Source organism: Cucumis melo, chromosome 11 (genome assembly GCF_025177605.1).
Source record: "Cucumis melo cultivar AY chromosome 11, USDA_Cmelo_AY_1.0, whole genome shotgun sequence".
Classification (NCBI taxonomy): domain Eukaryota; kingdom Viridiplantae; phylum Streptophyta; class Magnoliopsida; order Cucurbitales; family Cucurbitaceae; genus Cucumis; species Cucumis melo.
The window spans coordinates 28,550,730-28,570,880 of record NC_066867.1 but is presented as its reverse complement, the minus strand read 5'-3'; the positions used below and the strand labels follow the sequence as shown (position 1 = coordinate 28,570,880).

At 31.3% G+C, this 20,151-nt stretch overlaps 1 protein-coding gene and 2 non-coding genes across 3 annotated transcripts; 2 read left to right on the top strand and 1 right to left on the bottom strand.

The window, feature by feature from the left end:
* The first annotated feature begins 8,892 nt into the window (after positions 1-8,892).
* Positions 8,893-8,978, top strand: LOC127144123 (small nucleolar RNA R11/Z151). Its single transcript, XR_007815744.1, has one exon. It is a non-coding gene; the product is annotated as a small nucleolar RNA R11/Z151 (small nucleolar RNA).
* Positions 8,979-9,084: 106 nt separating this feature from the next.
* LOC127144125 (small nucleolar RNA Z152/R70/R12) lies at positions 9,085-9,194 on the top strand. Its single transcript, XR_007815746.1, has one exon. It is a non-coding gene; the product is annotated as a small nucleolar RNA Z152/R70/R12 (small nucleolar RNA).
* Positions 9,195-13,905: 4,711 nt separating this feature from the next.
* LOC103503045 (serine carboxypeptidase-like 51) lies at positions 13,906-19,010 on the bottom strand. Its single transcript, XM_008467210.3, has 13 exons — positions 18,869-19,010; positions 18,660-18,754; positions 17,585-17,692; positions 17,203-17,443; positions 16,416-16,459; positions 16,114-16,181; positions 15,812-15,917; positions 15,423-15,637; positions 15,176-15,245; positions 15,052-15,102; positions 14,752-14,804; positions 14,358-14,490; positions 13,906-14,260 (listed from the first exon to the last, which is right to left on the bottom strand). The coding sequence occupies exons 1-13, from the start codon at positions 19,002-19,004 to the stop codon at positions 14,192-14,194; spliced, it is 1,389 nt and encodes a 462-aa protein (XP_008465432.1). The 5' UTR covers positions 19,005-19,010; the 3' UTR covers positions 13,906-14,191.
* Between the last annotated feature and the right edge of the window lie 1,141 nt (positions 19,011-20,151).

Below are 20,151 nucleotides of genomic sequence, written 5' to 3'. Positions count from 1 at the left end.
AAGTGATTATTTATAATTTTCTTTTCTTCTTTTCTCCTTTTCTTTTCTTTGTGATTTTATGTGATTATTTATAATTAATTTTTTATTATTATGGATAATTTTTAATTTTGAGTTTCTTCTCTTTCTTTTTTTTTTTTTTTTCTTTTATGTGGACACTTTTTTCTTTTGGTATTCTCTGTTTTAATTTCTTTTTCTTTCTTTCCTTGTTTTTGTTTACTTGGTTATACTTTTTTTTCTTTGAACGAATGTAGAATTTATTTTTTTTCTAATGTACTTCTATCCCCACTACATTTATTTTGGTGATTTAACATTCCATAATGTTTTTTTTCATATTTTGCTGTTGTATTTTCTTTAGTTCTTTGTTGTGTGATGCCTATTTATGTATATTTGAATTTAGATTTATTTCTGTTGGATATATTTTGTATTATGGATTCTTTTGAAATTGTGTGTTTCTGTATTTTGTTTTTGTTGTGCAATGTCTCTTTATTCTTTTCTAATGTAGGTATATTTTTTTTAGGTTGCTTGCATTTTTTATTATATATGGATTGTTATGAAATTTGGGGTACTCTTTTTCGTTTCTTGGTTATGTGTGATGTCTATTTGTTCCATTTTTTATTTAGGTTTATTTTTTTTAGCTTGGTAATTTTAAGGTGATTTAAGAAAAATTGATTGTCCGGGAATCAAATTTTCTATATTACCTTAACTTTACCTTAATAGAAGATATGTGTCTTCTAATTTTACTTTAGTTGGGTTTTTTTAATTTTCTTTTAAGTTCTAAATCTTACCCATTAGATGGTAGATTTTATTTTCTTTTTTGGCATTTGTTATTGGTATATATGGGGTTTGAAAATTTCAATCCCTCCCTCCCCTCTTATGGATGTTAGATTCATTTTTCTTTCTTTTGGATGTTAGATTCGTTTTTCTTAATTTTGTGACATTCTTTTAGTTTTATTAATGTGTGGAAGTTTTTGTGAATTATTTTCATTTGGTTATTTGTTGTGCAATGTCTTTTTTGAGACATTTTTAATTTTGATTTTTATTGCTTTACGGGTTATTTATAATTTTGAGTTCCTTCTTTCTTTCTTTTTTTTAAAGTTGTGTGGATATTTTTTATTTAACTCATACAGTCAACTTGAGTTGGACGAAGTACGAATGGAGCTTGCTGATTTTTTGGGTGGCCACATGTGAAATGGTCATAACTAAGTTCTTTTTGGGTTAGATAGACAAATTTTGTTCATACTGGATATATGTGAACTAGTTTTATTGTTATTTTGTTGATATATACTGAATATATAAGTGAACTAGTTTTGTTGATAGTGGGATATAGGTGAACTAGTTTTGATATGGTAACGACACATTTAGGCTACATATATATTTTGTTTATATATCGACACATTGATGGAAAGTTTAGGCTATTGTTAGAAGTTTGAACTAGTTTTGATGGAAAGTTTAGGTAATTAACTATATAATCACCAACTTATATATGTGGTTTATTGATATATCTATGCAATTTCTTTGATGGAAAGTTTGAGTTGATTTTAAATTTTTAATTGATGTGTATTTTAATATTGTTGGACTTCAAAACAAGTGAATGATAAAATATATTGATATTTCATAATATATAATTTTTTGTTTGAACAAACCTTATATACTTGATACTTATAAACTGTCAAGTATAATTTCACTTGACGTGTAAAACATGTCAAAAATAAAACCCTATTATTCTTGACACATGATTATTTGACACATAAACACTGTCAAGTATAATTCCATAATTGACGTGTTTTAAATGTCAAGTATAATTATACTTGACACTTCGAAGCTGTAAAAAATAAACCCCTTATTCTTGACACTGGATTAGTTGACGCATAAAAACTATCAAGTATATACTTGATGCTTTTTCAATGTCAAGTATAAATATTTATACTTGACACGTAAAAACTGTCAAGTAAACCTTCCTTATTCTTGATTCTTGACACTGGATTAGTTGACACATTGAAAAGCGTCAAGTAAACCATGGTTTCCTTGACAGTTAAAAAGCGTCAACTAACCATAGTTTTGTAGTAGTGTGCGCATATCTTTCTTCCTATTTCTTCTTTTTCCTGTCTTTTACATTCACTACATGCATTGTATCTTTTTTTCTTATTTTACTTTTAGATTATGATGGTGTATTGTATAAGAATCTTGAAAAAATTAATTAGACATTTAAATTAGGGTAACAAAAAATAAAATATTGTGTATAAAAAATATTCAAAAAAAAATTATTTCTATCAAATTTGAAAAAAAAAACATAAACGTTGGTATACAAAATTTTGAAAAAAAATATTTTAAATCTAAACGATCGTGTAACCCAATTAATTAAACGATCGTGTAACAAATTAGTCAAATCTAAACGATCATGTACCAAATCGCGTTACCAAATATATTACGTGCATTGTTTACGGTGCATTTTTTTTATATTTTACACGTTGGGCTTCTAGGCTTTTTCCATTTTCGAAATTGTTCTATATAGTGTAAATACTTTGCCGCTTTTTTATATTTTTTAAAAGATCCCTAATAATAACAATAAAAGTAAATAATAATAATAATAATAATTAATAACAATAACAATAATAATAGTAGCAGTAGTAGTAGTAGCAGTAGGAGTAATAATAATAATAATAACAGTAATAACAGTAATAACAGTAATAACAGTAATAACGGTAATAACGGTAATAACGGTAATAACAGTAATAACAGTAATAACGGTAATAACGGTAATAACGGTAATAACGGTAATAACAGTAATAACAGTAATAACAGTAGTAATAGTAATAACAGTAATAACAGTAATAACAGTAATAACAGTAATAACAGTAGTAACAGTAATAGTAAGAGTAGTAACAGTAATAACAGTAATAACAGTAGTAACAGTAATAGTAAGAGTAGTAACAGTAATAACAGTAATAACAGTAACAGTAATAGTAAGAGTAGTAACAGTAATAACAGTAATAACAGTAACAGTAATAGTAAGAGTAGTAACAGTAATAACAGTAATAACAGTAACAATAACAATAAGAGTAGTAACAGTAATAACAATAACAGTAATAGTAACAATAAGAGTAGTAACAATAATAACAATAATAACAATAATAACAATAATAACAATAATAACAATAATAATAAAGGTAAATGATAATAATAATAATATTAATATTAATAATAAAGGTAAATGATGATGATAATAATAATAATAATAATACTAATAATAATTAAAGTAAATAATAATAATAATAAAATAATTCACGAAATAAAGACAATTTGTTATTAGAGAGATAACTTATAGTACAATTAAGAAGCATCTATAATGTTATAGAGTTTATAAATAGAAACTAAAGTAAAGAGTAATACTTAGATGAATGTCCAGATCGAGTAGTGACCCTATTGTGAATATGACATGCTGTGTTAACAGTTTCGGCTCAAAAATTCAAAAGTAATTTTTGGCATGTATCATAACTCGAGTCATTTCTCGTAAAGTTCTATTTTTTCGTTCACTACTCCATTTTGCTGAGGAGTTATGGGAGCAGCAAATTCATGATGTTTCCTTCCGACTAATAGAAATTATTAAGATCTTCATTATCGAACTCCTATTATCAAATAAGAATAATTTATTATTAGAGAGATAATTTATGGTACAAGTTAAGAAGCATCTATAATGTTATGGAGTTTATAACTAAAAAATAAAATAAAGAGTAATACTTAGATGCATGTGCTCATGTAACACATTAGTGTATCTCTATATTGATTCTCTACTATTTACATATTAAAAACTAATAGAAGAAAACTTCCGTGAGTTTAGAAGGTAAAGAGGGAGTAAGTTGTAAATATTTAATAAACTAATTATTTATTAAAAACATAATTGACTAAATAAAAGTAAAAAAATTAAGATAAAAACTAGAATAGAAAACTTAAGAAACACATTAGGCAAAGGATGCTATTTGGCCACTTTTTATATACTTTAGATGTGTGATTGTTGAGTTAAAAAGTGGATGCTAACTCTGCTTTTATTCAAACTAATAACGCAAAGTTTACGCTTTTCTAAATTTATTAAACACATGACAGAAGCTTTATGGGCAAAGAAAACTTTTAAATTTGTTGTTTTCTTTTTTCTTTTTACACTACTAAAAAAAGAGGCTTTCTTGATGGTTGTATTTTTTTTTTCTTGACGGTTTTTGGTAAAAACGTCAAGAAAGGGGTGGTTTAATAGAAAAACCGTCAAGAATTTTGATGAAAAGGCGGAAGGTAGGCAATTTTTAGAATTCTTGACGGTTTTAAACCGTCAAAAAATATGAATTTTTTCTTGACGGTTATAAACTGTTAAGGATTATCTTCTAAATTCTTGACGTTTTTAAAACGTCATGAATTTTTATAAAATCCACATTCTTGACGTTTTTCAAATGTCAAATAATATGTAACTATACTTGACGTTTTAAAAACGTCAAGAAATACCGATTAAATTCTTGACGTTTTAAAAACGTCAAGAAATACTGATTAAATTCTTGACGTTTTAAAAACGTCAAGTTATATCAATTAAATTCTTGACGTTTTAAAACGTCAAGAATTTTTAGAAAAAGGCGGAGGAAGTTATTTTCCAAATTTCTTGACGTTTTAAAAACGTAAAGAATTACTAAGTAATTTCTAAATAAAAAATATTATTTTAATATAAATATTTAATAATCAAAATTCCCAAAAAATTCTCAAAATTTACAAACTTCTCGCCGCCTCCCCCAATTTTTTCTTCACTTTCTTCGCGTGTGTCGTTGTGAACTCGTCGGCGTCGCTCCATCTTCCAAACGTCATCCTTCGAATGTCGCTCCGTCGCCGAGTGTTGTTCTTCTTCAGCTTGGTCGAAGTCGCTCCGTCGCCGTCGTGCAGTATCCTTTTGTGCAAAATCTAGGGTTCGATATTTGAAGTATTTCATCAATTTTTCTCAATTTCGTTTTTCCCCCAAATCGATCGTTATTCCTGATGATCAATCGCATCTTCTGTTGGTTTCTTCTTTTTCGGCTACCGGGACGGTGGCGACTTCTATGAGAATTTTGTTGTCTGTATTTCTTCCCTCGAGATCTTCTCTGACTTTTTTTATTTTTCTCTATTCACTACTAAAAAACAGACAATACTTGACGTTTGTATAATTGATATACTTGACAATTTTAATAAGAAAGCGTCAAGAATAAAAAAGATGAAAAAACCCATAGTTTTTATTTATTTGATTTAAATAATGGACAGGTTAAAAGCGTCAAGAATAACTTTAATTACTTGACATCTAAAAAATATCAAGTAATATATATTTTTAACTCATTCAATTAAAACTTTCCCTCTTTTAATTTAACTTTCGCGAATTTCCTTTTCCCCCAAATTTTCTAAAAAACCCTAACTCCCCCCTTATTTCTCTTCGACGGAAACAACAACATCAAGTCGCCATTTCCAATCCCATATTTTTGTCCATATTTTCGACCCATTGGCAGCGTTTCCAGTCGATCTCATCAAGCCTTTTCTGTCTGCTTGAACGTCCGCCACAAGTTCATCACAAGTTCGTCTGCCATCAGTTTTCGCCGTCGCCACAAGATATCACACGTTTCCACTTTCTCTTTCGCTTTCAGTCCACCATAAGTTCATCCGCCTGTTCTCAATCGAACTGCTCAAGCTGCTGTGGTCTCCTCGCAATGTCCACCACCAGTTTGATCAATCTGCTTGGCAAATGTTCTTCTTGTCGGACGACCACCTCGTACGTTCCACAGACGACCACCTCGTACGCATCACACATACGACCATCTAGTACGTTCTTCGGCCGCGCATCAGAGATGACCACCTCGTACATTCTTTAGCCGCTTATCACAGATGTACCAGACGTACGTTCCTCGACCACACATCACATAAATTGCCCGACGTTCCTCAGTCGCGCATCACAGAAACTCCTCAAGGTATGTTAAGCTATGATCAGTTGGTAATTTTGTTGTTACGTTTTGTTTGATTTACTAATTTTGGGTGGTGTGGATTTATTTGCAGGAGGATATTATCAAGGGTTACCGATGATGGCACCACCGCAGTATGCCGCCCCATCGCCAAAATAACAGTCAAGTTTCTTAAGGGATGGTATGCCAAAAAGCTTCTTCTTTCTCCCTCTTTAATTAATTGTTTTGGCTTTGCTTGCATATACCAAAACTGAAGGCTTAAACTGTGAATGTTAGGATTGTAACGCTCCGAAAAATTAAGGTAAAATTTTTCTCGTGTTATGTAAAAGTGCGAGTTGATATAATAATAATATAATATTAATTATATTATTATTATTAATATTTATTTTATTTGTTATAATATTAATATTAGAATTATTATTATTATTTAATAATATAGTAATATTATTAAACAATGACATTATTATTACATAATATTAAATTATTATTTATTTAGTGTTAATATTATTAATATATTATTATTATTACTGTATTATCATTATTATTTTTATTTAATATATATATTATTATTTATTTTAAATTATTTAATATTAATAATTTTAATATTTATTTATACTTATTTTGTTTATATATATATATATATATATTTTTTTTTTTTTTTAAAAATAAAAAATAAAAGGGAGAAGGAAACCCTAGCCGCGCGCGTCCACCGCCCCTCCCCCCGACATCTTCTTCTTCTTCCTCCGTTCTTCGCCTGACAGCCCGTCTGCCTTCACGAAGCGCCGCCGCTATTTTCTCCTTCCCCTTCTTCTTCCTCTCTTCGGCTCCTTCACCCGACGAACACAGACGCCATCCGTGCGCCTTCGACGATCGCCGCGGCTTCCATCCATTTCCGTTTCGCCTCCAACCGCCGGCAGCCGACGCTTCTCCATCTCTCTCTCTTCGTTTCTACCACCGCCGGCATCCTCTCCTTCATCATTTCGTGTTCCGACGCCGACAGAGCACAGAGGGGAACGCCGCCGTCGTCGGAAGAGAGAAAGCCCTCCAAAAACCGTGTTGCCCGTTTCGCCCAACCCGACCCGGTTCCAAGCCAACCCGACCCGGTTCCAAGCTGACCCGACCCGAAACCGCTTCCAGCCGAGCCGAGCGAGCCGCGTGAACCAAGCCGAGCCGCGAGCCGAGTGAGCCGAGCCGCGAGCCGAACCAAGCCGAGCCGCGAGCCGAGTGAGCCGAGCCGCGAGCCGAGCCAAGCCGAGCCGAGCCGAGAACCAAGCCGAGCCGAGCCGAGCCGAGCCGAGAACCAAGCCGAGCCGAGCCACCTAAGCCTTCCTTCCTCCACTTCGGTTCACGGTGAGTCTTCGGTAAGGATTGTTTTGATGAATTCCCTAATGTTACCTCGTCCGATTCGAGTTTGAATGTTGGATTAAGATATGGCCCTACTTTTCTCCCTTGAAGGTAGTACAGAGTTGACGCTTAAGTTCTCGGATTCCGCGGCAGGCCTGGTTGGAGATAGCTTCCTTTCCTTGGGTAAGTCAACGGATGACCTTTTAAAACAACTGCTACTAAAGTCATCAACTAAAACTTTCGTGTTTCGTTAGGTGGATCTGTCGAGCGTGGATTTCGATCGAGGGGCATAACCGAGTATCAGGTAAGGGTTTTCCTACTACTGGACCCCGAGCCCAGGCTGAAAACGTAGTAATCCACAGGGGATTACACGTTAGTGACTGTACTGAATATCTGTATGCGTGTTGACTGTTAAGTACTGTTATTATATTTTGTCTGATGTAAATATACTGTGACTGCTATTTGTGGATTGAGATTTTATGTTGATGGACCTTAAAGTTACGGTTCAGTATGTAGTAAAACACTGGTCTGGATGTGGTTCATGGAGTTTGGACGGGGAAGGACAGTGAGTCCGGTTTTGGGCTGGTTAGTCGATTGGATCTAGGGTTTTCCCCTAATGGTGTGCGAGTTGGTAATGCATATAGCAATTGAGGGTGTAGATGTTTAAACCTATACTATCTGACTGACAAAGCCGATGGCGGGACTGTGATATGAATGCAGTTGGGATGTGACTGATGTAGACAGTTTAGTTTGGACTGAGGGGTAACGGTTAGCTTCATCTATGGGGTGGTGTGCCTTACGGATATGTGCGTCCTTCGGGAGCACTAGACTGATATGTGCATCCTTCGGGAGCACTAGACTGATATGTGCATCCTTCGGGAGCACTAGACTGATATGTGCATCCTTCGGGAGCACTAGACTGATATGTGCATCCTTCGGGAGCACTAGACTGATATGTGCATCCTTCGGGAGCACTAGACTGTTATGTAGGGTACCCCCGAATAGGAAGTTAACTGTTGTCCCCTAACGGGCCCAGTAGTGGGCCCCTTACTGGGTATGTTTATACTCACCCTTTCTCTTCTTTAACTTTTCAGGTAGGGGTACAGCGAGGGGCAGACCGACGAGAGGCAGGAAGGATGCGTGAAGGCCATATGGACGCGTCTGGTTTTCTTATCGCTTCCGCTATGTATTTTGTCAGAATATTTTGACTTGTGATTTTAAACTGGTGACTTGATACTTTTATTTTGTGACTTTTTGATTTATTTAAAATAGGGCCCGAAACTGTCTTTTGTAAGGTTTCTAATGTTTTAATGAATCGTAACTGGTCCGTTTTAAATTTTATGTTGAATGGTCGAGTTTTGGTGTTTGGTAGTGACCTCAGCTTAGTCCGGAAAGTTGGGTCGTTACAAGGATGGTCTAAAGAAAAAACATATCGAAGTGACGAGAACGCCTATGAAGTTTGAACTATATCTTTCATACTGAATAATTATGTCTTAGAAACTTATCTCATTTTTTACTTGCTTTATGTTATCTGCGGGGTTTACTAAATTATCTTCACATCTTTCCAATTTTTAGACTGTGGATTTGATTCTATGGGCTTATGATGATATTTCAAATAATCTTAGCCAATTTTAGTGAGATTTTTTATCAATGATATAAATATTACACACACTGAAGCCTATTTTTAACTTAGTATATTAGACTTGTTATAATGTAGTTTAGTTTGGTAATTGGCAATAATGCAATACATTTTCCTCTGTTTATGACATTTAATTTAGATGGAGATGAAGCTATGATAACAGAAGACTTTGATGTGTTACGGGCAGTGGACGTAACTTTTAATGAAGTTATGTCGTGAGCCTATATAATAAACGATTTCTCATTCCACTGAGCTTCTTTGTTGAGTTACAGCTTCATTTATTGTTGAGTATATTCTTGGTATAACATATTGAATCCATTACCAATTTTGAGAGATTTACAACAGTTTGCAGCAGGTGAAATTGAAAGAAGGAACATCATTAACAGTTTAAAGCCATTATTAATTTCTTTTGAAAGATTATAGGTAACCTAAAAATCACTATGCCTTGTTTCAAAGACTTTTTTTTAAAGCACCGGATGAAGCTACATCTAACATGGAATGGAGCTCATAACAATCTAATGACAATCAACAGGTAATTTTTACAACTGAAGTAGATGTTATGCTTGAAACTCTAGTTTGATATAAAGTTTTGGATTAGATCTAGCTTATTGATGAGTTTCTTTGAATTTCAAATATCTATAAAGGTTTTTGTATATTTGACTCCCTCCTCATTGTGTGTTGCATGCTTATCTTTTTTAGTTTCGTTTGAGAGTTCTGAATGTGCTTCATAATGGCTTTATGTTTATGGCTTTATGCTTCATAATGGCTTTATGTTTATGGTTTTTGCTTCTTTTTTTTTTTTTTTTTTTTTGTTAGTTTTTCTTAGTTCTTTAAGGTTTCAAGAATCCATTTGTGCAATAAGTTGATCTAAGACAATAGGATCTGCAAGTGTTGAGGTATCTCCAAAATTTTTCTCAAAACTCTTCTCAATTTCTTTCCACTTGTTTTTAGCAACTTACTTGCCAATGTATTTTATCAGATGCTACAAATGCTCCAATCTGAAAATGCATGAAAAATATTAATATGTATGCTACATTACACTCTTACCTATCTACATTGTTGTTGTGCAGACAATTATCAATACGAACATTAGGCAAGATCCGTAAGCATTTTTGGTACATTTTAAGTTACTGTATTCCCAAGTTCTTATTGTTATTGGATCATAAACTGTTAATTTATCATGGTTTCGTTTGCTTCATTTTTATTTTCCTTATATGTAAGAACATCAAATATTATAGAACTTCTTTTCTTCACGTAGTTGGCCCAATGTCTCGAAGCTTCTAACTTCCTTTTGATATTTCAGATCATTTCTCAATGTGAAAGTCCATATGATGCATTTGCACTTAGTCATGCTATCGTTCTTGTTACCTCACAGGTACTACACTGATCATGTTATTGTGCTTTTAAGTTATACTTGTTTTTCCTCTTTTTCCCAAATGACTCCTTCCATATCGATGGTTAAGCATTTAGATTGGACCAAAGTTAAAATTGTCAATTCACAAGTTTAATGACCAATCAAAACTTTTGTACTTGATAATCTAAAAGAACAAAACACAATTAAACTGATCGTATGGGGGTTTGACATGTAGGTTTAGAATTCTGAACTTGTGCTTTTGGTACGTAGCCTAGTTTTGGGTTTAAGAAAACTGTGTTTGAGGTGCAAGTTCAGGAAGTCTAAGTTTAAAAGGTCTATGTTTGGAGTGTATGCTTAAGAGGTTGAAATTGAAGTCCAAATTTATGTCTTGGGTTTGTGAAGCATTTTTTTTTATATGTAATTAATGGTTGCTTTTATCTATACTTATTTGCTTAATTGATTATTATTAGTATTTCATAATCATATATTGATATATAATTTTATGTATTTATGTAGGTGTGGATGTAATTAGTGGTTGCTTTTATCTATACTTATTTGCCAAAGCAAAAAGTAAAAGAGAAGTAATGTTTTGTATATGACAATATCGAACAAATATGTAAAGTTTTCGAAATGTTGATACATATATGGTAAAATGTTAATATATGTTAAAGTTTTGGAATTGTTCTAGTGCATATTTATGTTTGAATTTTCAAACTATATTTGATGTATATTTGTCGTTTATATGTAGTTGAATTTTTGGACCAATGGGAGCATAATATAGGAACTAATAAATAAATTACAATTAAAAAAATAAAAAATTGTTTGACGGTTCTGAAATGTCATGAACAATAAATTTCTTGACGGTTTGCAAATGTCATAAACAACGAAATTCTTGACAATTCCAAAATGTCATAAACAATCACTTTTTGTACGGTTATTAAATGTCATGAAAAATGCACTCTTGACGGTTTCAAAATGTCATGAATATTCATATTGTTGACGGTTTTTGTCATTCATTGTCACATTCTTGACAGTTCTAAACTGTCATTAAAACTTATAATCTTGACGGTTCTAAACTGTCATGAATAATTGAAACTTGACGGTTATAAACTGTCAACGTTAACAATTCTTGATGTTTTTTACAACTGTCAAGAAAATTGCCTTTCTTGACACTGGATTCAACGACGGTTTTAAAACCGTCAAGAATAAGAATAATCATTCTTGACAGTTTAAAACCGTCAAGAGAGGCAATTTCTGTAGTAGTGTTAACAAATGTTTGTTCTTTTTAATCACAGTTACTTTTATCTTCTAATACACGTACGCATATATTTCTAACTTAAGCTTATTTAGTTTGATAGTTAACATGTTCATGTTCAACATATGCTAGATTGATAATCCAACATCATCTTGATACCTACGTTGGACGACATTTATTTTAAGCATATATATAACAAGACATATTATTATTAGACAGTTTAGTATATTTATCGAAATGCATTGTTACTTTTATGTTTTAGTTTATAAATAAAAGAGTTTAGTTAAAAATAAAGACGTGTATAATTTAATAAACGTTTTTTTTTTTTTTTTTTTTTTTTTTGTCATTGGTATGTATTGTATTCCTATTTGTGTTTTCACCCTAAATCCCATTTGATAAAAACGATCAATTTCATGGTTATTTAGAGTTAGGTCCAACACAACTCATTTTTTGTAATCTTACAACAATATTTGTTAACTTTTTCTCGTGATCAATTTACAAATATATACTTTTTCTCGTGATCAATTTACAAATATATATATATATATATATATATATATATATATATATATATATATATATATATATATAGACTATTCTTTCCAGTTATTTACATTATACAACGTTATTACACGAAAGATTTCTATTATTTAAAACAAATACACTTAAAAAAAGTTTCATTTATTAAATACATTTCATTTTTTTTTCTTATCTATAATTAATTAAGTTATGTGTTTTATTACACTAGACCTGATATTGCATATGCTGTCAGTAGATTGAGTAGATATACACATAATCAGGATAGATACCACTGGGATGCTTTACACCATCTATTGAGATATCTTAAAGGAACGATAGATTACTGTTTACACTTCAACAAATTTCCTGTCGTATTAGAAGGATATTGTGATGCAAACTGGGTCACAGATAATGATGAGGTTAACTCCACTAGTGGGTATGTATTTTTGCTCGGAGGTGGAGCAATATCTTGGAAGTCTGCAAAACAGACTTGTATAGCTAGATCCACGATGGAATCCGAGTTTATAGCATTAGAGTTGGCAGGACTGGAGCCTGAGTGGATCAAAAATCTACTAGGAGATGTATTATTGTGGGGGACATCTGTACCTGTGTCCATACAGTGTGATTCGCAAGCTGCGATATGTACTGCCAAGAAAAGTGTTCATAATGGTAAAAGTAGACACATACGTCTTAGGCATGCAGTCGTAAAACAACTGCTAAAGGAAGGAACCATTTCCTTGGAATTTGTTCGATTTGAGAAGAACTTGGTTGATCCTTTAACCAAAGGACTGACAAGGAAAGTGGTCCTAGATTCCTCTGTGAACATGGGCCTAAAGCCCTTCGAAGATCCATAGCACTTGATAATTGGGTGGTCTATTGGATAGACTTGATGGTCTATAGCCTCTTATTGGGTGGTCTGTTGCGATAGACTTAATGGTCCATAGCCCATTGTGTGGCCAGTCCTTAAATGGACTAGATGGATGATACAAAACCTTTTCTGGGTCCATAGTCGGTATGGATAATATTAAAGTCTCCCAAGCTCTTTTTGAGTGGTTTGACTTGGAAAACTTGATGGAGCATATAATTTGACAGTGAAGGTGGGGTCGCCTTCTATGAAAGAGTTTAAAGGTCTCTTTCTAGAGCTCTCACTACGACCCGAGTTTCGATCTATGTGCATTGCCATAAAGGCACAACTTTACATTGCAGAAACAAAGGTTCTTACTAGAGATAGAGCGTGTCGTAAGGGTCTCAACCAAGTGTTACAAGGAGTTCAAGATATAATTCACTCCCTCTAAACAAGGTTGTTGCCTTACTTCACTACGCATCAATTCAAATCTTCGGATATTGGTGCCTAAGTTTAATATCTCTTCTATGCTCAGAACAAATCTCATTCTTCTTCGGCTACCCAGAAACTTTGCTGCTACAGTCATTTGTGGGGGATTGTTGGAAATGACTTATTGGGCTTGGCTCAAATAGCAAAGTAACAAATATTGTCCCACATTGATAAACCTTGAAGTGGGAAGAGGACATATGAACTCAAACCTTGAAAGGGGACTACAAATTGAGTAAATGGACATATAATTTGGACAGAAGTCCTTCCATTAACCTTGGGGAGCAAAAAGTGGATGCTAGCTTTGCTTACGCTTTCCTAAATTTATTAAACACATGACAGAAGCTTTATTGGCAAAGAAAACTTTTAAATTTGTTTGTTTTGTGATTGGTATGTATTGTATTCCTATTTGTGTTTTCACCCTAAATCTTATTTGATAACAACAATCAATCTCATAGTTATTTAGGATTAGGTCCAACACAACTCTTCTTTTGTAATCTTACAACAATATTTTGTTAACTTTTTCTCGTGATCAATTTACTATTAAAAAATTTATATATAAACAGTGTACAATTTAGGTATATATAAACTATTCTTTCAAGTTATTTATGACAAGTTATTACATGAAAGATTTCTATTATTTAAAACAAATACACTTAAAAAAAAGTTTCATTTATTAAATACATTTCATTTTTTCTTATCTATAATTAATTAAGCTATGTGCTTTATTATATTCTAAATAGAAAATATGTGTTTTTCTTTTTCATTTTGTTTCCCGTCGTTAAAAATAGGTAGATCAAGAGCCTGGTGACTGTGTGATTGCACCCACCATGTTTAATGTCACACACGGTTGATCAACTGGAACCTACACATATAATTATTTATAAGTCATAAATAAGTAATAAGAGTTAAGTAATGTTTGATATAATAAAAGAATATACATGTGTGAGTATATAACTTACAAAATGGCCTGCTCCAAGGATCCAATAGAAATTCAAATTTTGGTGTGACCTAGTGAAGCCTTTGGTTCCTTTCTCTTTCCCACAAAATAGAGGAGTTCTTTGTGTGTTTAAGAATGACTTTAGTCCATTCCACCTTAATTGGAAAAATAATAATAATAATAATAAATCATAGTTTGAAAAATATTACCATAAAGAATATTTTGGTGTTGTCTCTACTTATCTTGTAGTTCAATTGAAACTTGTCATATATGTGGTAAGAAATTCCAGGTTAAAAATTGTTGTTATTTTGCTATGTCACAAATGTGAATCAAGATACATGCTTAGATCATACTTAATTATTGTACTATTATTAATTTGAACACAGAGGGATAAATCATTTGAAAAGAGAAATTACTTGAGTTTATTGATCCATGCCTCTGCTCCCTTGGTAGAACAAATAAGATCAACCTAAAAAACAATCCAATTAACTGTCATTATTCTCATTAAATCTCATTTAACAAGAAATTATTAGCCTAAATCCATATACAAGAGTTAGAAAATATTATTAATAAGAAAATCATCCAAATATGTATATACATAACACATTAAATAAGACATGTTATTGTCTAAATGAGTCAAGTTCAATTGACATATTCATATGTGAAAGTTGGAGATTGGATTTCTCCGCTCCACATATCGTGAATAAAATACTTACTTGACCGTTGTAAATAGTGACATTGACACCTTGCGCAAGCAACTCATCAACCTAGTCAAACAAAGATAGAGAAAAGATAAAAGACGTAAAAGTTGTATTGAAACAAAAACAGTTTGGTTAATACCTCCTTAATCCTTGGTTTCATGAACTCTGCTGTAAAAAATTCCAACACTTTGTCCGATTGACCTCCCCATCTATGCATACAAAATTTACCATAATTTACTAATCAGCAATTTTAGAATTTATTTTCCGATTTGTTCTCATCTATAGTTTTCAAATTATAATTATATTTGTAATGAAATTATATATCTACATTAATTTAAAAGAGGTATATGTATAATAATAAAATGGTATATAGTTTAGTTACATACGTGACATCTGGTGGTATAATTTTGAGTTTTTGCTTAATTGGGCCATTCATCAAAGCTTCTAAGTTTCCTTCACCACCTGGCTTGTAATTTTTGTAACCAAAGAATGAAGATTTTCTTCCTTTTAATCTTACTGAATTAATGCTATTTGATTCTAAGCTTTTTGTTGTTGAGATTACTGGATCCAAATCTAGATCCAACATGAAGTTATAGAAATCCTGCCAACGGGTACATACCAAACATAACGGTTAAACTCAAAATATTAACGTATATAACAAAACTTCGAGAAAGAAATAAGATATATAATATAGCGTAATATAAATTTAAATTCTCCACCACAAATATTATCAACCGAATAGTTTATAATATGGGAAAGGAAATGAAAAACATACCACGCGGTTGCTTTTCGCCAAAATGAAATTCTCAAAACTACTCCACAAAAGTGTTGCATTTTCGTACATTCCCTTTTTAATTTGGTCACTGATCTCCGAAGCCAACCTGTTTTTTAAAAACGTTTTTTTGATAAATAATTAAATTTACATTCAATAACTATTTGTTTGTTTTTTATCTTTTGTTTTTTTTCTTAGTTTTTGAACACTAAAACTATAAACCTTGTTTTGACATTAAATAAATTGGATGATCGATTAAATAAAGATTGTAACAAAAGAAAAAGAAAGGGTGAGTTTAGATTGACTGATTGGATATCTGATGTGCGATGCTGCCGATCCGAGAAAGGTCATGGAGAAGAGGACCCCAAGAAAACTGTATGACGATTTAAAAAAAAAAATTATTAATATTCAATTATACGTGGATAAAAAGTATTTTCAAAAATAATAAAATAATTAAAATATTTAACAAAATTTTAGATTCTTTCACAGATAGACTTCTATCCTTATCTATCAATATCACTGATTTGATAGAATATCTATTAATGTTTATTATTGATAGAATCTGAAATTTTGTTATACGTTGAATATTTTGTGAATTTTAACCAACCGTGAAATCTTCGGGTGATATCCAACTGTCTCCTAGGGCCACCCCTTCAAAACAAAATCCCATGCTATTAATTAGTTAATTAAGTTGGAAGGAAAAATATAAATTTCTAAATTAGCTTTTCTATTTTTCTTTCTTTCCATTTAGAGAAAAAAAAATTACTCTTAAAGCATAGTTTGAATTTTTTTTAAGTTTTACTTTATTTGTATGTATAAGGTAAGATATAAAAAGGATAGTAGTTCTTTTCTTATGTGGCACCTACCAAAGCAATATAATATTTAAGATAACATATTTATACGATTCTAACACAAAAGAATAAAACCACATGCTTGCATTTTATTTTTTTCAAATTCTCCATTATACAAACTCTCTCTCTCTCTCTCTCTCTCTCTCTCTCTCTCTCTCTCTCTCTCTCTCTCTCTCTCTCTCTCTCTCTCTCTCTCTCTCTCTCTCTCTCTCTCTCTCTCTCTGTTTTCTTTCTAAATTTATAAAATAAGGGAAATAATATATTTGATTTACTTATTGTTTTCTTTCTAAATTTATAAAATAAGGGAAATAATATATTTGATTTACTTATAGTCCAAATAATTGATATACAAATTTCAATTTTAGATAGAGATGAGTATGGTAAACCGAAAAATCAAGTCGTGGTCAATGGAGATAAGGAGAGACTAGTTTAAAAAAGATTATAAATCGACATCATTATTTAAAAAAACAAAAAACAAAAAAAACTGGAAATACTTAAACTGACCTAACGATCACCTTAATTTCGTATACAAATAAAAAGTACCTTGGAGATTAAGCTTCAAATGGCCAGCTCGAATGGAGCGTAGGAGGGATAAAGCAAGAGTAACGGCGAATTTTCCACCGTAAGACTCCGCAAAGATGTAAAAAGGAGTGTTGTTTAGGTTGATGGTGTTGTTGGAAAGCTTAGTTAGCAAAGTCGTCATGTCGTCCGCTGCATCCCAATCACTTTTCGCAAATTGTCCTAAACTCTCTACAAAGCTGTATCCGGTCCCAACAGGATTATCCTATTTCAACATCTCGATAATTAAATAATAAAAACAAAAATAATAATTTGTTTGTCAAAGGAAGAAAACCAAAAACAAGAATGCAATAATTTGATTGATTGATTGATTAAATTAAAATGGAAAAAGAAGTAAATGAATTACCACAAATAAAAGGTCTGCTTTTCGTAACCATGTTGAGGTTCTTGGCTTTAAGTTGGAGTCGAGCGGCCCTATTTCTAGGAAGTTCCCAAACCCCGTTCCTGACCCACCCTGTTTAATATATTTCAATCATTTGTTAGGAATATAATGATCTTTTACACACACATATACATACAGTAAGTTAAAAGTTGGTCGGTCAATTTTATTCTTTAAAATAATTTTAGAGTTGTTTGATTTAAATTTTTTCTATTAACCATCCTTAATTCGTCCAATAACTCTGATTTTGGTCTATCATTCTTTACACCTAATATTAATTATCATTTCAAATTAAAAATAAACACATTGATATCTTTATTGGTTGTACAAATTCTATCAACTAAATATCTCCCTGCCTTTTTAAAAAAATTCTTAAAACATATCTAAAATACTAAAAGTATCTAGGTATACATTAAGTAATAAAATAAATATATCTCACGTTCTAGATTTCTTATCATTAGCCAAAATTTATTACATCCGAATCGATATTAATTCTCTCTTTTATAATTTTTCTTTTCTTTTATAACTATCTCTCTTTTTTTTTTTTTTTCTTTTTGATTTCTGAGAAGTATGTTTATTTTTATGGTAGTTGGCATATTTCTAACCTTTAAACCCAAAACTATATTAAAAAAAAAAAAAAGTTTATTTTTCAAAAGTAAAAAACTTATCAAAATTAAGCTTAATCGCCGAAAATGTGATTAAGTTCACAGATTCCAAAGATAGACGAGGGGAAAAAGAAAACTCCCACATCATTCTTCTTCAATATTTGAACACATGACATCTCCATCACATTACTCTAAGAACATTTTAAATTATTAATTAACTCAAGCTAACATAATGATGGAAAACTTAATGCCAAGAAGATAAAATATCTCATGCATACTGATGAGCTAAAAAGAAAATACAAATTCATTAAAATGATTTCTCAACAAAGAGAAAAAATCATTCGAATGAAAAAAAAAATCTTCAACCCAAGAAATAAAATTTGTTTCTATTTTTCTATAATTGGAAAGGAAAAGAAAAGAAAAAAGGAAGGGCTCACCGGGCCGCCCTGTAACCAAAGAATGGTCGGCCATGGCTTAGAAGCATCCTTCACTCTGAAAGGGCTTCTGTAAAGCCACCAGAACATATGTGCTTCTGAACAACACACCAAACTTTTGTTATATAACTAATCGACAATCTATTTAATTCAAAAAATTCAAATTACTAACTAAACTTTTTATATACAAAAAAAATGATAAACTGGCTTACTGGGTCTAACTTGAACATAACCCCATTCTTCATTTCCATCTCCAGATTTGCGAGAAGTATCGGAAATTCCAAATTGAAACAAAGAAGAAGAAACAGTAATCAGAAGAAGAAGAAGAAGAAAGAGTTTCTCACCCATTAGAGAGAGAATTCAGATTTTTTTTTTTTTAATTATAATTTAATTTGATGAAAGCATTTTATTTATTTATAATTAAGATTGAATATGGCATTGGAAAATGAGAACAAAAGATGAAGGGGACGCCGGCAAACGCAAATTAAGACAGAACAAGAAACAATGGAAACAGACAATGTTACCTAAGACTCCGTTTAAGGACACGGATTGACAACGGATTAAGGTTGGATTTTCTAACTTATGCTTTTTTCCTTTTTTTCTTTTTTTAATTGGGGGTTTAGGGTTACTAATCTTAATTAATTACATTTAATTTTAATTTGTGTTCATAGGGATGGGGACGATGAATCCCCGTATTTATGGTTTAATTGAAGATATTATGCTTTATTGGGAGTGGGTTAGTGGATGTGTAATAGGTTACAACTTAGTAGGTTTATTCTCGTACAAAATATTGATTTTTTTGAAATTACATATGGAATTTATTATGCTTTATGGGTGGATTGTTTTTCAAATTGATTTGAATTTGGCTATTCTTCTAGACTTTTTTTATTATTATTATAAAAATGTTTACTCGTGAGTACTAGTAATTACGTTGGCCGTTTTATTTTTTACCACGTAAGAAAAAAAAAGGAAAAATAAGTTGAACGTTTTATTACTATTATGAGATGAAGAAAAAAATTACTAAAAATAGGAAGATTCTTAAATGAGAGTAAAATAGGTATTAAAAAAATGTAGGGATAAAATGGAAATACAAACATTCTCTATTTTTGTATATTTTTCATACGATAGAGATTGAGATAATCATAGTGTCATACATCATTAAATATTAATGTAATAATTTATTTTGTAAGTCCATGTTATTCTTAATGATACTAACATGACAATAATGAAAGGAAATAGGATAGAGAGCTTCCCCTACACATTCTTAATTAGTATTTAAAATATTTGTCTTTAATTCAATGACTAACTTAAACGATTTATTAGATTAAATGAATTTATAATAAAATGTAATCTAAAATCTAAGTTTGAATAAAAAGTCTTTGAGTATGATCAGTAATACTGAATTTTTGCAATTTTTAACATGATAATTTTTCCTAAATTTGACATACATCTCTGAATATTCTTAATTACGTTTGCAACATTCCAACCAATCTTA